The 17,336-nt window shown below is 36.4% G+C and overlaps 1 protein-coding gene across 1 annotated transcript in view; it reads left to right on the top strand.

Annotated features, from left to right (window-relative positions):
* Positions 1-17,336, top strand: part of MIB1 (MIB E3 ubiquitin protein ligase 1) — a 126,119-nt gene that overhangs the window by 50,726 nt on the left and 58,057 nt on the right. The window contains exons 8-10 of the mRNA XM_021686247.1: positions 3,777-3,921; positions 5,739-5,872; positions 10,430-10,537. Coding sequence (XP_021541922.1) covers positions 3,777-3,921; positions 5,739-5,872; positions 10,430-10,537 — 387 coding nt within the window. The remainder of the gene's footprint in view (positions 1-3,776; positions 3,922-5,738; positions 5,873-10,429; positions 10,538-17,336) is intronic.

Below are 17,336 nucleotides of genomic sequence, written 5' to 3'. Positions count from 1 at the left end.
CAAAATGTCCCCAAATTAAACGATTTAAAGCTAAATATTAAAAGGACATATTGCATACCTGGGAAAATTGAGACCACCAAACACTGAGCATAACCTGGTAAAATAACAAAATCTTCAAGAAAAGGAAAAAAATTCTTTGGGTATCTAGGGGAAAAGATCAGGTTTTACTTATAAAGGAAAGAAAATCTGATCTCAATGCTTTATGATCTCAATGAAATAACATTTAATAACATTTAACTGACTTTCAAGTATAAAGGCTACAAATTGCTGTGAACATGTAAGAATTCAGAGAATCTTGTTCCCATTAGCCTTTTCTGATTAATCTATTAGAAAATGGGTCTCAGACAACCAAGGTGACTGGAGAGATACCAACTGAAGGGCTGATAGTGGACATTAAATATGTATTTGTTGAACTAAGATTGAAGGATAGTTGAAGGAAGGGGTAGAATCTATGTAATGGTTATATGCTCTATCATCACAGATAAAGTACAACTGTCAAAAAATGGGATGGGAATGGAGGGAGCATATGGAAAGTTTAGTAAGCTGTTTGCCTTTTAATTATTAACTGGAATGGAATACTATTATTTTAAATCAAAATATGAGGGAGACAGAAGGTAAGGGTAAGAACATGAGTGACTCATTTCAGCGTTGTACATACTGGGGAACCAGTTGACTCACACACTCTGGCTTTTTTTTTTAAAGAGGGAATTAGGTTTTGTATATATAAATTATATATTAGTATTATTGTAAATATAACTATTAGGACGATGCAGAGTTTATGTGAAAAAAGCAAACAATGGAGGGATTAACCATTAAGTTAAAAAAACAGGTTTCAGGGGCGCCTGGGTGGCTCAGTTGGTTAAGCGACTGCCTTCAGCTCAGGTCATGATCCTGGAGTCCCAGGATCGAGTCCCACATCGGGCTCCCTGCTCAGCGGGGGGTCTGCTTCCCCCCTCTGCCCTCTTCCCTCTCGTGCTCTCTGTCTCTCATTCTCTCTCTCTCAAATAAATAAATAAAATCTTTAAAAAAAAAAAAAACAGGTTTCATATCTAAAAAAGGAATGTGGTATAGGGGACAGAGGTAGAAGGGAGACGTCTTTGAATATGTCTTGTTTTATAGATTTGATTTGAAACCACATATATATTTTATACAATTATAAAGCAAAATTAAATTCCTAAAAGTGGAAAATAAAATGAACAAACCTAAATGTGTATCTTCTTGGCATAACCATGCAGAGAGAAAAGTACAAGTGATTTTTAAACATAGTAATTTGTCTTTGTATCTTTTTAGGAAGAATATACCTTAAAGAACTGCATGTAAAAAGCAATATTTTTAACAGTTTTCAACAGTTTTCAGAGATCTTGTTGTTTGTGGGAGTGTTAATGTTATTATCCTGAGATTGTTGTGTGATATCACAAGAAACCAAATGAGTACTTATATGGTAATTCTGATTCTGTTATCCCCAGTGACCGTGAGAACCAGAATGATCAGGGTGGGAAACAGATATGGATGTAACATAAAAGGCTGAGTAAAAACCCTATAGTCTTGAATTTGCATTGGAAGAGGGTTTTTACTTATGATTTATTTTATCTTCAAGACAAAACACCCTCCTAGCACTATTTCCTAGCTCTGTCCATGAAAAGACTTAGAAACAATAATTCTAGTAACAATAACCAAACTTGTGCCCAGATTATAGTCTTGAAATAGCCATTCTCTCTGTAAGGAACCAGTCTTTGGAGAAATGGCTAATTCTAGCTCTTGTCAGGAAGTGAACAAGATGAGCCTCATAACAGATGGTAAGGAAGCTATCAGAGGTTTCTAGGTCATGTTAAAAGGATCCAGCAGCCAACTTGGAGTGTTTCTTATCAAATACAGAGACAGATGAACTATTTAAATTATACCAATTAGCAAAGTTCAGATTGTAAGAAACTTCATAGGGCAAATAACCCTGTTTCTTCAACAAATAACTGGCAAAGAAAAATACATGTATAGACTTTATTTGGAACTTGATTTAAGCAGACTGAAAAATTTTATCATTTATGAGGCAATTCGAAATTTGAACACTGGTATTTTATGATATTACAGAGTTAATTGATAATTTGGGGAGGGTTGTTAGTAGTATTGTAGTTTTGTTTTTTAAAAAAAGTTTACATGATTAATAATACAGGAGGAGAAAATAGGTAGGGGAAAACAAGATTGGCCATGAGCTGAAAATTGTTAAAAATAGTTGATGGGTACATGGGAATTCAAAATACTGAATTCAAACTACTGTAGTCTACTTTTGTATGTTTGAGACTTTCCATAATTAAACAGTTAAGGGGGAAAAAAACAAAGAATACAGCCTCATAGAGTTTGAGATGATGGAAAATTCCAAGAGAAAATGTCTAATGAGAAGTTAAAATTGATGTGTGTTAGAGGGCAGGGAGAGGGATAAATAGGGCGAGAAAAGTATATTTCGGAGTTTTGGAAGTAAGGTGATAATTGTCAAAGTGGATTAAGCTTTTAAGGAAGAAGAGAAAAAAACAAAGGAATAAAATTTGGGGGAGAATGGATTTAGGGATCTGAAAAAGGACAAGGAGCCAGTGAGTGGAGAAAGAGAAGGAACAGGCAGGAAGGTTAGACTGTCATCCAGAAATTAAGGGAATAGTTTCAAGTAGTTGGGGTCAAATGTTGTGGAGAAGGCAAAAGATAAAACACTGAAGGGCAGTCTACTCTGTTAGGAAGTAGTCAGGTATTATTACTATTCTTCACCAATTTTCTAGTGGTGTAATTTGCTATTCTGTTGTGCTTAAGAGAATGGGTTTTGGACTGGAGTTTGAAATGGGCCTAATAATAGTGCTTTACTTTCAGGGTTATATGTATTAGGTGAGTTAATTTGTATAAAGCTCTTAGAACAGTATCTGCCACATGGTAAGAGTTGCTGCTGATTGTGTTCTGAACCCAATTGCCCTTCTTTTCCTATATATATATATATATATATTTTTTTTTTAGGTTTATTTATTTATTTTAGAGAGAGAGTGCATGGAGAGGAGGGGCAGAGGGTAAAAGAGAATCAGGCAGACTCCCCACTGAGCACAGAGCCCCAAGTGGGGCTCCATCCCCCAACCCCGAGTTCATGACCTGAGTCGAAATCAAGTTGGATGCTTAACCAATTGAGCTACCCAGGCATCCCCTTTTCCCATATATTTAATAAGCATGTTGTTTCTACATACTTCTATCTTGGAATGAATACTGATTCCCTTTTTGGTTTAAGTATAGTTTATTTTAGAAATCAGATTTTATTTTTTTAGGCTAGATTGATGAATTTTGGACTTTTTGATTTATAAATTCTCAAGATGTAAGATAGGATTATGGGGTTAAAAGGTTGGATATCAAAAAGCAAAATTTTATGAATTCTTATGAATGATAGACTGTCATGATTTATTTTTGATTTTATATTCTTGTGGAAGTATTGTAGTTTTGTTTATTAAAATGTTTTTTTTTTTTTCATTTTTTTAGTGGACAGCAAAGCAAGGTTTATTGAACAATAGTACAAAGCTCCTGAAGAGGGAGGGGACCTGAGACAGTTGCCCTAATAAAATGTTTTTTAAAGATACTCTTTAAAGTTTGTAACTAACAAATAACCCACTTGAATATGTTGTCCTTTAACAGTTTTTTCATTAGGAACAAAAGAAAATTAGTACTTTAAACATGTGAGAACTAATGATTGATTTTTTTGTTTTATGGTATGTACTTTAGACTTGGGAACATGAACTTTTTTTTTTTTTTTTTGAAAGACTTTAGGTAAAGTTGGCCGAGTACAACAGATTTATTCAGACAGTGATTTAAAGGTGGAAGTTTGCGGAACATCTTGGACGTATAATCCAGCAGCAGTTTCCAAGGTGGCGTCCGCAGGATCAGCCATTAGCAATGCATCTGGTGGTATGTTTGTATTGTTGTGTCTTTAAAAGTAATATGGTTTACATTAGAACCTTTGCTAATTCCTCGATTCTCTTGTACAGCTGATGTTGTAGGTGTTCATAGTTTTCTCCCAGATCACATGACCTCATTTGAATGTTGACTGACTTCTATACTTTCTCTAAAGGTTTTTTTATTTTTGTTCTGACTGAGGTATACCCTGGAAAATTTCCTTAAATAGGTGCTTTTTCTTGGGTATTATATCAAGGGCTTTTCCACATCAAATCTGAGAAAACTGAAATTCGTCATTGTATTCTTTAGTCTGAACTTTTGTTTTCTGCCAAGAAACATCACTTTCTTAGCCTACTTTATTCTCTTTTTATTTTCAACATTGTTGCTAGCAGATGGCTTTCTTCCTGGATATTTTTACATATCAGCCATATTTTTTCTATTTATTTTATTTTTATCTTTTTTAAAGATTTTATTTATTTATTTGTCAGAGAGAGAGAGCACAAGCAGGGGGAGTGGCAGGCAGAGGGAGAAGCAGGCTTCCTGGTGAGCAAGGAGCCGGATGCAGGACTCGATCCCAGGACCCTGGGATCATGACCTCAGCTGAAGGCAGATGCTTAACTGACTGAGACACCCAGGTGTCCTCTTACTATTTAATAAGGGTTATTATACATGTAGAAATGTGTAATAATAAGTAGAAAATCATTTTGAAATGTGAGTAAGTAGAAAATTAGTAGGAAATCATTTTGAAATGTGAATAAGCTGGATGCTTGGGTAGACTCATGCCAAAGTCTTTCCTTCCTTGTGCTCCAGCTTTGTATACATATCCTCAATTCATTCTAGAACAAATTGCAAGTTATTATGTATTGTCATTCAGAAAAGAAGGTAGAACCATAACTAAATTTTAAGAAAGTAAAGGGAAACATTGGGTGACCTCCACAGTTTTATTTTATACTGCTTTCTACTTCCTCTGCTGCTTTCTCTTCTTTCCTGATGTAATTTGCTAGTGTACTTAAAATTTAAATCAGGCGGTGTTTAAATTTTTACCTTGCAGTTAGATGGCATCACAGTAGGCTGACTACCTACAAATTCAAAGAATGAGAATATCCTACTCAAATAATTTGGACTTGGTGTTGGCCCTCCGCCTCGCTTTGTGATGCCTTGCTTTCCACTAAGTAGAGCTGAGAGTTAAGGAATAGAACTGGGTAGTTTCTCTACTGATTAATGCTACTTAGGAAAAAAAATCTTATGAAAGAGTCTATGTAAATACATCTCTAGTTCTTTTTTTTTTATTCAGTACCAATCACGTGGCACCTGTTGAAGTATGTTAACACTTAGATGACCATTTTCAACTGAAAATTGGTTTGTCACTAAAACATTTCCCCAAATATTATAGAGATTACATTGCTTTTAAATCATAATCATTGATTTGTTGATTTATTCTAAGGTCTGTAGCATAGAGCTCCAAGTTGTGGTATACTTAAAACCTGAAAGGAAGTTTGTATTGTTATGATACTCCCACTGTAGTGTGTTCATTTGTGATTATCTTTGGTATGACTTCTAAATCTTGAATTGTTATTTATATGTAACTCTCTACTTTTTCTGAATTGGAGAAAACTGGGAATACTTATGAGTTGGAATTTAATGCAGCTTTATATGGTAGTAATTATAACTTGCATGGGTAATATCTGTAGTATAGTATGAAAATAACATGACAGAAATAATAAAAAAGGAAAAGTATGTATTACAGATATGTGGGTAATGCTTGTCTTTTAGTAGTAGTTAAGGTTTGAGATCCTCCTATGTTAGCAGCTTTATTTGATGCTTTACAGAAAGACTCTCCCAACTCTTGAAGAAATTATTTGAAACCCAAGAATCTGGTGACCTCAATGAAGAATTAGTTAAGGCTGCTGCCAATGGAGATGTTGCTAAAGTGGAAGATTTGCTAAAAAGACCAGATGTGGATGTGAGCATTTTAAAAATTATTTGAAGCATATATAAAAATAGAATAGTATAATGAACATAATTCAATAATTACTGAGATTTTTCCACATGTCTTCATCTATTCCTTTTTTGTTTTTGTGAGATATTTTAAAGAAGACACTGGACATCACTCTTCAGTGTACTTTTTTTAAAAAAATATTTATTTATTTTGATAGAGAGAGCACACAAGCAGTGGGAGCGGCAGGCAGAGGGAGAAGCAGTCTCCCCCCTGAGCAGGGAGCCTGATGCGGGGCTCAATCCCAGGACCCTGGGATCATGACCTGAGCTGAAGGCAGACGCTTAACCAACTGAGCCACCCAGGCGCCCCTTCAGTGTACTTTTCTAAAAGACATTGATATATTCTTATTTTAACACTGTGGCCTATTATACTTAATTTTTTCTTCATTTAATTACTAATGTATTTTTTTAACAATATACATTCTAAAAATTAAAGGGAAAAATAGCTCTACAAGGTTTGTTATGAAAAAATTTCCTTCTCAATTCTGTTTACCCATTCTTCAGAGACAACTATTTTCACCTCTTTCAGTTGATTTTCTTCATATGTTTACCTCCACATCTTCCAATAACATACTTCTATTTTTTTTTTTTTTGATTTTTATGTTTTAGGAGTTATCTTTTGATACTTCACTGTGAAGATGAGGATTCAGCTTTCTTTCCCACCTCCAACTCATTCCCTCCACACACATACACACTCCTGTCAGCTTCTTAATGTGGTTAGGTTGTATGGTAACTTTGTTAAGATTAAAATTAATTGTGCATGTTATTATTTAAATGACATTCATATCTGAGCTGTGGATGATGCTAGATTGTATTTTCCTATATAACCATTTGCTTTCCTTGGTGTTCATAATTGTTCTTGTATCAAAAAAAAAATTGAGGTGTAATTTACATATAATGAAATACATGGATCAGTTTTGACAAATGCATACGTATAATTCACACCCCATTAGATGTAGAACATTTCCTTTATTCTAGGAAGTTCACTTGCAGTTTTTCTCAATCAGTCCCTCTTAACTTCAGACATAACTTAAAGTTTTTTTTTATTTGTTTGTAATCTATGTTGTTATAATTAATTCTTCTGCAAACTTCTAATTGTCTAATCTCCCAAGACATGCAGGCATGTCAGGTATGTGTTCATTTCATCTTCTGAGAGATGATAACTGGAGAAAACATAGGTGACTTTGAGTATGGTGATGACTTTTTAGATATAACACCAAAGACATCATCTACGATCTTGTAGGACTTACAGTTTTGTGTTTTACATTTAAGTCTATGATTCATTTTGAGTTAATTTTTATGAAGGGTATACGGTTTGTGTCTAGATTGATTTTTTTCCTTGGGTTACTCCTGGCATCGGCCATTAGGTCTTTTCTCTTGGGCTGGTCTGACTCCCCAGAGAGGTCTCTTAATTCTCCTGCATAGAGGGTATAAACCTGGCTGCCAAGATCATGAATAGTGAGTAAGGGAGGAGGGCTTGGATTCTCAGCATTCATCATGCAAATATTTACATAATAAAACTTCTAATTTTAGTACTTTGCCCCACTGATAACAGTGCTTGGTTTCTGTAGGCTAGGGATACTTTATACTCTTTGCAGAGAATAAACTTTAAGGTTTCTGCTAGCCTCGGGGTAGACCACTAGTTCAGCTGAGCAGAGTGAGGGAATCCAGGGATCTAAATGCTTTTTAAAATTAATTAATTATTAATTAATAATTTAATTATTAAGTAAATTTATTTATTTTTAAGGATTTTATTTATTTGACAGAGAGAGATAGTGAGAGAGAGAGAGCACAAGCAGGGGGAGTGGCAGGCAGGCAGAGGGAGAGGGAGAAGCAGGCTCCCCGCCGAGCAAGGAGCCTGATGTGGGGCTCAAAACCCAGGACCCTGGGATCATGACCTGAGCCGAAGGCAGACGCTTAACTGACTGAGTCACCCAGGTGCCCCTCTAAATGCTTTTAAAACAAACTAGTAACCAATGCTTTTTTGTTTACCACTAGCTACCACATTATCCTCATATCCAGGGGTATCCAGTCAATACCTGAGCTTTTTTGGTTTCCTTGGTGGAAGGGTTGTTTCTAGGTTATTCTCGTAGCAGGTTTAGGGCCTGCTTTTCAGCTTCCTGTATAGGTGCTTGCATGTGTGTCTGTCTGTGTGTGTGTGTGTTATTTTGCTAGTTCTAATTATCTTTGTGGATTGAGGCTTCAAAGAAAAAACTTTGCTCTTGTTTTAGTAAGGTGTTGAGAGGTTATGAAGACAAGTGCAATCCAACCTTTAAAGAACACTTACAAGTATATACCTTTTTAAAAAAGTTTTATTGAGGTATAATTGTTTATACCACAAATAAATACATAGGGATATAGTCTTTAAGTCTCACAATACTGAAAAACTGTTCTCTTGCCTTATATCTGCACAGCTTCTAGCTCCTCTAATGGGATTTCCTGTTTTTCATAGCATCCTCCTCTTGATTTTTATTTTATTTTATTTTATTTTTTTTTTAAAGATTTTATTTATTTATTTGAGAGAGAGAGAATGAGAGAATGAGAGAAAGCACATGAGAGGGGGGAGGGTCAGAGGGAGAAGCAGACTCCCTGCCGAGCAGGGAGCCCGATGCGGGACTCGATCCCGGGACTCCAGGATCATGACCTGAGCCGAAGGCAGTCGCTTAACCAACTGAGCCACCCAGGCGCCCCTCCTCTTGATTTTTAGATGTAAAGGATTCTTGAACATCTCTAACTGAAGTTTCTTTCTCAAACATTTTATTTCTCTCCATTTGTTTCTTCCAGAGTCATTTTTTTCTTTCTTTCTTTTTTTTTTTTTTTGAATTATTTTTTGTGTGTGTTTTCTATTTTTGAGGTCTTCCTCAAATCTCGAATCTTTGGTTGTCCATTCGTATCTGAATAAGACATTAAAAAGCTTATTGGTAGTTCTCTTTGCTTCGATAGGACTTAGTGACTGACTTTGCATTATGGTGATTGCATGTGTGGAGCTTTTGGGGTCTTTAAATGCTAACTCTTGTAGAGGTGTGTTCTCCATGGCTGTTCAGTTGTTTAAGGGAGGAAACCATTTTTCTGCCTAGGGACTAGATGCATAGCAGCTAATGTCCTATCCTTGAGTTTGAGAAGAGTGGCCTGGAGTGTGGCCACTGCACATCAGACTTCTACCTGGAGTTTTTCTTCTTAGCCCTCTCATGTGCTTGCTTTTGCAGGCTTTGACTTTGTGTGGGGTTCCCAGGTTTTGTATTCCTTTTCTCTATAAAGTCAGTCTGTTTTCTCCATTTCAGAAATGTGTTGCTTTTTATTATTTTCTGATGTTAGCTTTCCCTTTCTCTTTGTCTTTATGGCTTTTTATGTTTTTAATTATTTTACTGTCTTTTTAATGTAGTCCGAGGAGGAATAGGATATAAATGTGTGGTCAGGCTACCATCTTCTATGGTTATTTATTTTTATTTTATTTTATTTTTTAAAGATTTTATTTATTTGACAGAGGGAGAGAGAGCACAATCAGGGGGAGTGGCAGGCAGAGGCAGAGGGAGAAGCGGGCTCCCACAGAGCAGGGGGAGCCTCATGTGGGACTCAATCCCAGGACCCCGGGATCATGACCTGACTCGAAGGCAGTTGCTTAACCAACTGAGCCACCCAGGTGCCCCTGGTTGTTTATTTTTAAATATTTTATTTATTAAGAGAGAGAGTGCGTGTGCAAGCAGGTTGAGGGGCAGAGGGAACAGAGGGAGAGGGAGAAACAAGACTCCCAGCTGAGCATGGAGCCGGATGCGGGGCTGTATCCCAGGACCTTGAGATCATGACCTGAGCTGAAGGCAGACACTTAACTGACTGAGCCACCCAGGTGGCTTTTATGATTTTATGGATGAGAGTGAGTGGGGTGGGCTTAAGGAATTACACTTAGCCTTGGGTATGTCATGGAGAAATTATACATTTACACAAATCTGAAGTGAGGAGAAGGTTGGAAATTACTGCTTTATGTCATAGTTGTATATAGCTACCCTACTAATTCATTCATGTATTCCTTATGGTAGTTTGCTGACAGTATTCAGTATATTTGTCAAGTTGAAATTATTTATATAGTGGACAATATCTTTTCTAAAAGTTTTCCATTCACTTCATTGCTTTTCTTTCATTGAAACATAGACTTTGAGCTTTAATAATTCAAATAGAAGTAAATATGAAAAACTAATATAACTTACTTTTCTCCCTCACTTGCTTTGTTTTTTCAACGTTGCAGATTGGCTAAAACAGTTCTTTGATAGCTCTTTGAACAATGGAACTTTCATCTTAAAAAAAAAAAGGAAAAATGTCTGCTCCCCTTTCTAAATTACAGAGAAGTTTCTGGTGATCTGTACTAGGGTATATGGAACACCAACCTAAATTATGTTCGAAGAATCATATGGTGTGCTAAATTTATTTTTTTTATTTTTATTTTTTTTCAGTGTGCTAGATTTAAACCTGTACTATATATTGACTCTTTGTGATTTGTGACAATCCTTCATCCTTTCTTTTTATTTAGGTAAATGGACAATGTGCTGGTCACACAGCTATGCAAGCTGCTAGTCAGAATGGACATGTTGACATTTTGAAGTTACTTTTGAAGCAAAATGTGGATGTAGAAGCAGAGGTAATTAAACTAATCTTGAAAAATACTTAAGTAAAAAATTAATGTTCTAGAAATGGTACTTCTGTATTATAAGATGAATTGCTTTCATTCCTAAAATTTAATAATCACCTACGGCTCTTCTGATTGAAAAGAAAACTTTGACAAGAGATAACCTGAAGCATTTCTTGTTTCTCTTTGATCTCTCAATATTGTAGACATAACCCTAAGTGAAGATAGGAGTTGAGTTTTCCTTTACTATGGTTGGACCACCATGCTGCTGGGAGCCCAGATGGGTTCATCCAAGAATCTGAGGGAAGGAGAATATATAGATCATGTAGGTCAAGATTTTTACTGATCAGTGACACTCAGAGGCCTTTCTTTATTTTAATCTCATAAGGGAATCAGTAAATTAGAATTTGTTTAGTCTTATTGTTTTTTTTTTTTTAAAGATTTTATTTTATTATTTATTTGACAGAGAGAGAGAGAGGGCACAAGTAGGCAGAGAGGCAGGCAGAGGGAGAGGGAGAAGCAGGCTCTCCACTGAGCAGGGATCCCGACGTGGGGCTTGATCCCAGGACTCTGGGATCATGACCTGAGCCGAAGGCAGCCGCTTAACCGACTGAGCCACCCAGGCGCCCCTAGTCTTATTGTTTCTTGACCTTAATGTGGATCTTTGAAAATTTTACAGTGCATGTTTATCATTATGTGTATATATGCTTAATAGAGAGTATATTCTTTTAAAAGGGAAATGAATATTTTTTACTGTCATTGGAATTCCAGTTGATAATCTCTGTGTGTGTTGTGAAGGATGTTGTCCTTTGTTACAGTATACTATAACCTCATTATTGAAAAAATACATTAAAATCACATTTGTTGTAGTCTAGTGGAAGGTTATTTAGGAATAAGTCAAATCCTATCAAATTTAGACTAGGCAGAAAGTTGTAATTTTGTTCAAATGATACTACCATCTGAGGAAGCTTAATGACTTGAATTTCTGAGGGCTAAATCAGTGGACCAGCCTGTTTTTATTAATTAAAAAATTTTAAAGACACATATTTGAAAAGAGAAGTCTTACATTATTTTTGCTTTTTTCTCAGATTGAATATATTTTGATTTGTTGGATAGCTACTAAAGAATCAATGGTGTTGTAATTGTAAATAAGTCATTTCTGATGTTGGAATTTTCTGTTGTCTAAAAAAACTTGAATTTTAAATTAGCAGGTAGATGTCTGTAAACTATATGATAGTTTCATTATTGTGATACCTTTATGAATGAGATTATATGATTTGATTTTGTTTTCACAGTAGCTATTTTTAATTCACATCTTTCTTGTTTATGAATTTAGGAACCCAGTATATGTTACAAAGTTTCTTTCGGTAATGAAAGACTTAATTTAAATTTAGTATTTTGTAAATGGAAGACAATTACTTTATTGTGTTACTGTTTTCATCTGGCTTGGGGAAATGGAATGAAATTCCCTCAGTTGAATACCCCATTTTTTAAAAAGATTTTATTTGTTTATTTGAGAGAGAGAGCACAAGCAGGGAGGGGCAGAGGGAGAAGGAGAAGCAGGCTCCCCACTGAGCAGGAAGCCAGACGTGACAGTGGGCTCAATCCCTTACCCTGAGATCATGACCTGAGCCAAAGGCAGATGCTTAACCAACTAAGCCACTCAGGCACCCTGAATATCCCATTTTTTATTTAATGAATCCAGAAACTACAATAGCAACAATTACTAAAATACCAAAGCCCTTCTGGTTATAGCTAATAAGGCAAGAGGCCAAAAATAAAATTTTTTGCCTAATTTTTTATAAAGTATGCTTTCTGATTCAGAATTTAATTAAAAAGCAGACAACATGGGACTATCTAGCCATTTGTGTTTCTAAAGACTTCTTGTTCGCATGAGAGGTTGTGCACAATGGTGGTGCAGCTGTGGGAGTGGGAACAAAAGTGGCACTGTTCCTTAACTGAACTCAAATACAAAACAAATGGTTAGTTGATAATATAAACCTGGTAAGATTGGAGTTGGAGTGTGGCTCAGTAAGCTAAGTGTTTGCAAATAATTTCTTTGAGAAAGTTTGAAAGTTAGGTCTGTTACTAGATCAGTGGGATATATTTGGAGTTCAACCATACCACCTCATTTGAATTTCCATTCTGTGCATTTCTGTTTTAAAAACTCTTGTAGGCAAAAGGAGGTAGGTGGGGAGATGGGATATTGGGTAATGGGCATTAAGGAGGACACTTGATGTAAAGAGCACTGGGTGTTGTATGCGACTGATGAATCATTAAATTCTGCCCCTGAAACTAATAATACACTATATGCTAACTAAATTGAATTTAAATAAAAATGTTTAAAATATAAAAACCATTGTAGGCAAATGTAATTTATAGAAATAGTGTGAGAAAGGAGTATTTATACATCAGGTTAAATTAATAACACAGTTTCCCAATTGGCAAAGAAAAAACTACATTTAAAAATTGGGTTAAGATATAAATACAATTCATAGCTTAAGACTAAAACAAAAAAATCATCAAAGTATCATTTTTCTGGAATTTAAGAATTTATTAGAAACAGCAATATAGTTTTTTTTAGAACAGTAGTTCTCAACTGGGGGCATTTTTATCTCATGGGGGACATTTGGAAATGTCTGGGAACATTTTTTTTTTTTTTGAAGATTTTATTTATTTGACAGAGACACAGCGAGAGAGGGAATACAAGCAGGGGGAGTGGGAGAGGGAGAAGCAGGCTTCCCGTGGAGCAGGGAGCCCGATGCGGGGCTCGATCCCAGGACCCTGGGATCATGACCTGAGCCGAAAGCAGATGCTTAACGACTGAGCCACCCAGGCGCCCCGGGAACATTTTTGATTGTCACAACTGGTGGGGGTGGTGGGAGTACTACTGGCATCTAGGTGGTAGAAACTAAGGATGCTACTAAATATCCCATAGTGCACAGTACAGCTCCCACAACAAAGAACTACCTGGCCCAAAATGTAAATATTGCCAAAGTTGAGAAACCCTGGTTTAAAAGATGGAGAAAATAGTTAATTTTACAAATGCACTTAAATTTGTGATTCATCATTTGCCAGCCTGTTTATAAAGTGATTTGTCATTATTAATTTTTTTATTATTGAAAAAAAATTTTTTTAAAGATTGTATTTATTTGAGAGAGAGAGAGAATGAGAAAGAGAGAGCATGAGAGGGGGAGGGTCAGAGGGAGAAGCAGACTCCCCACTGAACAGGGAGCCCGATGCAGGACTCGATCCCGGGACTCCGGGATCATCACCTGAGCTGAAGGCAGTCGCTCAACCAGCTGAGCCACCCATGCGCCCTATTATTGAAAATTTTAAATATTTATAAAGGAATAGTATAGGGACGCCTGGGTGGCTCAGTTGGTTAAGCGGCTGCCTTCGGCTCAGGTCATGATCCCAGGGTCCTGGGATCGAGTCCCACATCGGGCTCCTTGCTCAGCAGGGAGCCTGCTTCTCCCTCTCTCTCCCTCTGCTTGTGCTCTGTCAAATAAATAAAATCTTTAAAAATAAATAAATAAATAAAATAAAGAAATAGTATAATGAATCCTATGTTCCCATCACCCCACTTCAGTTATTTTTCATGGCCAATTTTGACTTAATCTGTACCCTCTTCCCTCTCCTCTACTGAATTACACTGAAGCAGATCCAGATACATTATTTCATCTGTAAATATTTTAGTATGTATCCCAAAAGGTAAGTGTTCTTTTTCTTAAACTTCATTATATCTTTACCAAACGTAAAAGCAATGATAATTAACAGTGATTTTAAAAAATTTAATTGTATTAAAAGTCTTGAGGTTAGGTGAAGAATAAAGAGAATAATATATTTTGTTCTCTAGTTATCTCATTCTGTAACCTTTCATTTTTTTTTTTCATCTGCATTAGGAGGTGAGCTCAAGATAGTGTAGATTAGGGTTTGCAAACTATAGCCTGCAGGCCAAATCCAGCCCTCCATTTATATTGCTAAGTATTATTGGAATACAGCACATCCATTCATTTATTTATTGTGTATGGCCACTTTCATGTTACAACTGCAGAACTGAATAGTTGTGACAGGAGACTGGGTGGTTGTAAACGTGAAATATTTACTTTCTGGTCCTTCACAGAAAAGTTTGCTGGCCTCTAGTATAGATGACTATTGCAGTTTTTTTTCAGTTGACTTAAGCTGTTATTAAACTAAATTGGTGTATATTATACCTTTCTAATATGTGATATCAGATTACATTTTTTTCCTATTTCTTTTTCTTAGGGAAAACGCAGCTATTTTGGAAAGGTATCTCCATGTATGACCTACTGAGTACAGTAGGATTACATTCTGTTTCCTCCTTAATGTATAGGTAAAGGCACTGAGGACTGGGAGATCTTAGGTGTGTTTTTATAGGTGAGCTAATTTTGGATCCTGCAGGGACTTGGTATTTTTTTTCCCCACTGATGAATTATAATAAGAAAGGTGTGGAGGATGGAATGAAAGACCAGTTTAAAACAGTATGTCATTTACAAAAAAAAAAAAAAGTTTTCAAATACAGTATAAATATATACTACAGTTGTCTGGAAACTTTATCATTTAAGGTTAATGAAAACTGTTCTGAAGGCAAGGACTAATAGAGAACAATACTAAATTTTGTCAGAAAACCCACATTATGGTATTGTTGCTGTCTAAAGCGATACTGGGCAAAAAGTTTAATTGGTATAAGCTTCAGTTTCCTTATCTATGATAATAACTTAAAGGGTTGGCTGTGGAGTAAGGGAAATAAGATTCTATTCATAGTGTACAATGACACCAAGGGAATCTAAATTTTTTTTTTTTTAAGATTTTATTTATTTATTTGAGAGAGAGAGAATGAGAGACAGAGAGCATGAGAGGGAGGAAGGTCAGAGGGAGAAGCAGACTCCCCGCTGAGCAGGGAGCCCGATGCGGGACTCGATCCTGGGACTCCAGGATCATGACCTGAGCCGAAGGCAGTCGCTTAACCAACTGAGCCACCCAGGCGCCCGACACCAAGGGAATCTAATGGTGTTATTATTGCCTTTGATTGTTTCTTTCCAACTGGCAGAAGGCAGAGAATATGGTTTCCTAAACAGATACTAATTCTGTCTGATTCTTATCTAGTAATGAAAACAAAGCTGTAGAAATATTTTATGTAAATGTAAAACTGAGAAGGAAAGGGCAAGTGGGCTTCAAGACTGGTCAGTTTAAGGAAATTCTTCTCTTAAAAACAAGTCAGGACTCAGGAAAGTAACCTCTAAAATGGCTCTAGGAATTGGTGTACATAGTTCCTGAGGATTGATGTTAATTCAGATTCTGAGTGGAGGCACCCCCACCTCTCTACCCCCCCAAAACTGGCACTATTAAGAATGTGGAGTGTCAGGGGCGCCTGGGTGGCTCAGTCGTTAAGCGTCTGCCTTCGGCTCAGGTCATGATCCCAGAGCCCTGGGATCGAGCCCCACATCGGGCTCCCTGCTCAGCGGGAAGCCTGCTTCTCCCTCTCCCACTCTCCCTGCTTGTGTTCCCTCTCTCGCTGTCTCTCTGTCAAATAAATAAATAAAATCTTTAAAAAAAAAAAAAGTATTAAAAAAGAATGTGGAGTGTCAACAAAAGATTAGATTTGTAAGACCCAGAAAACAGTCTTTAAGTTGCCTTTTATAGGTAGGCAGACTAAAATCTGAGATTGTCCCAACAAAAAAGGTCAAGCTTTAAAAGGAGACAGCCAGAGTTTTTGTCTTCCCTTACCTGCAAATTCTTTCAGTTGCTCAGGTTGAATTTTACGAAATCATCACTGATTTGTTTTTTCATATTCCTCATCTGGTCCATCACTAAATCCTATTGGCTCTTTAGAATATATCCAGAATTTAAGCAGTTTTTTACCCTTCCTGCTGCTACCACCCTGGTCCTCACACTTCTTCCCCCAGATATCCTCGTGGCTTTCTCTCTCACTCCCTTTAGCTATTTACTCGTGGCTTTCTCTCTCACTCCCTTCAGCTATTTAATCAAACCCACCCTGGGAGGCCATCCTTTGGCTGTCCTACCTAATCCTTCTTAACTGCAATTATTTTTTCTTTGGCCTTTTTACTACCTAACATTTACATTTTATTTATTTTGTTTATAATGTTCTGTCTCCCCTGCTAGAACATAAACTCAATGAGGGTGGGAACTTTATTTTGCCCATTGCTGTATCTCTGGTGTCCAGAACAATACTGAGCTTGTAGTAGGCACCCAATAAATATTCAATGAATCAAGCAGAATATACTACTTCCAAACAATTGTGTTGAAGTTTTAGTATGATCAGAATACCAGCATCTTGATGAATTAAATGAGTTTTAGGAAAAAGAAGATGAAGTACAATATTACTTATTATGTTTAGGGATAATAAAATAGTTGAACTAATTTACTGAAAGTGTCAGCATGTTCAGGAAATGTTTAATTCCATTGATGTTAAAAATCACAGTGGTTACTGAGAAGATTCTGGGAATATAGTGGGGTATGAAATAGTAGAAATTCGGGCGCCTGGGTGGCTCAGTTGGTTAAGCGACTGCCTTCGGCTCAGGTCATGATCCTGGAGTCCCGGGATCGAGTCCCGCATCGGGCTCCCTGCTCGGCAGGGAGTCTGCTTCTCCCTCTGACCCTCCTCCCTCTCATGCTCTCTGTCTCTCATTCTCTCTCTCTCAAATAAATAAATAAAATCTTTAAAAAAAAAAATAGTAGAAATTCATCTCGCCACCTAGATAACAACTGCACTGGCAGAATTCTTTCTTTTTTTTTTTTTTTAAGATTTCATTTATTTATTTGAGAG

The sequence above is a fragment of the Neomonachus schauinslandi genome, chromosome 14, assembly GCF_002201575.2.
Source record: "Neomonachus schauinslandi chromosome 14, ASM220157v2, whole genome shotgun sequence".
NCBI lineage: Eukaryota > Metazoa > Chordata > Mammalia > Carnivora > Phocidae > Neomonachus > Neomonachus schauinslandi.
The sequence above is the reverse complement of the archived record's forward strand: the minus strand, read 5'-3'. Positions and strand labels throughout refer to the sequence as shown.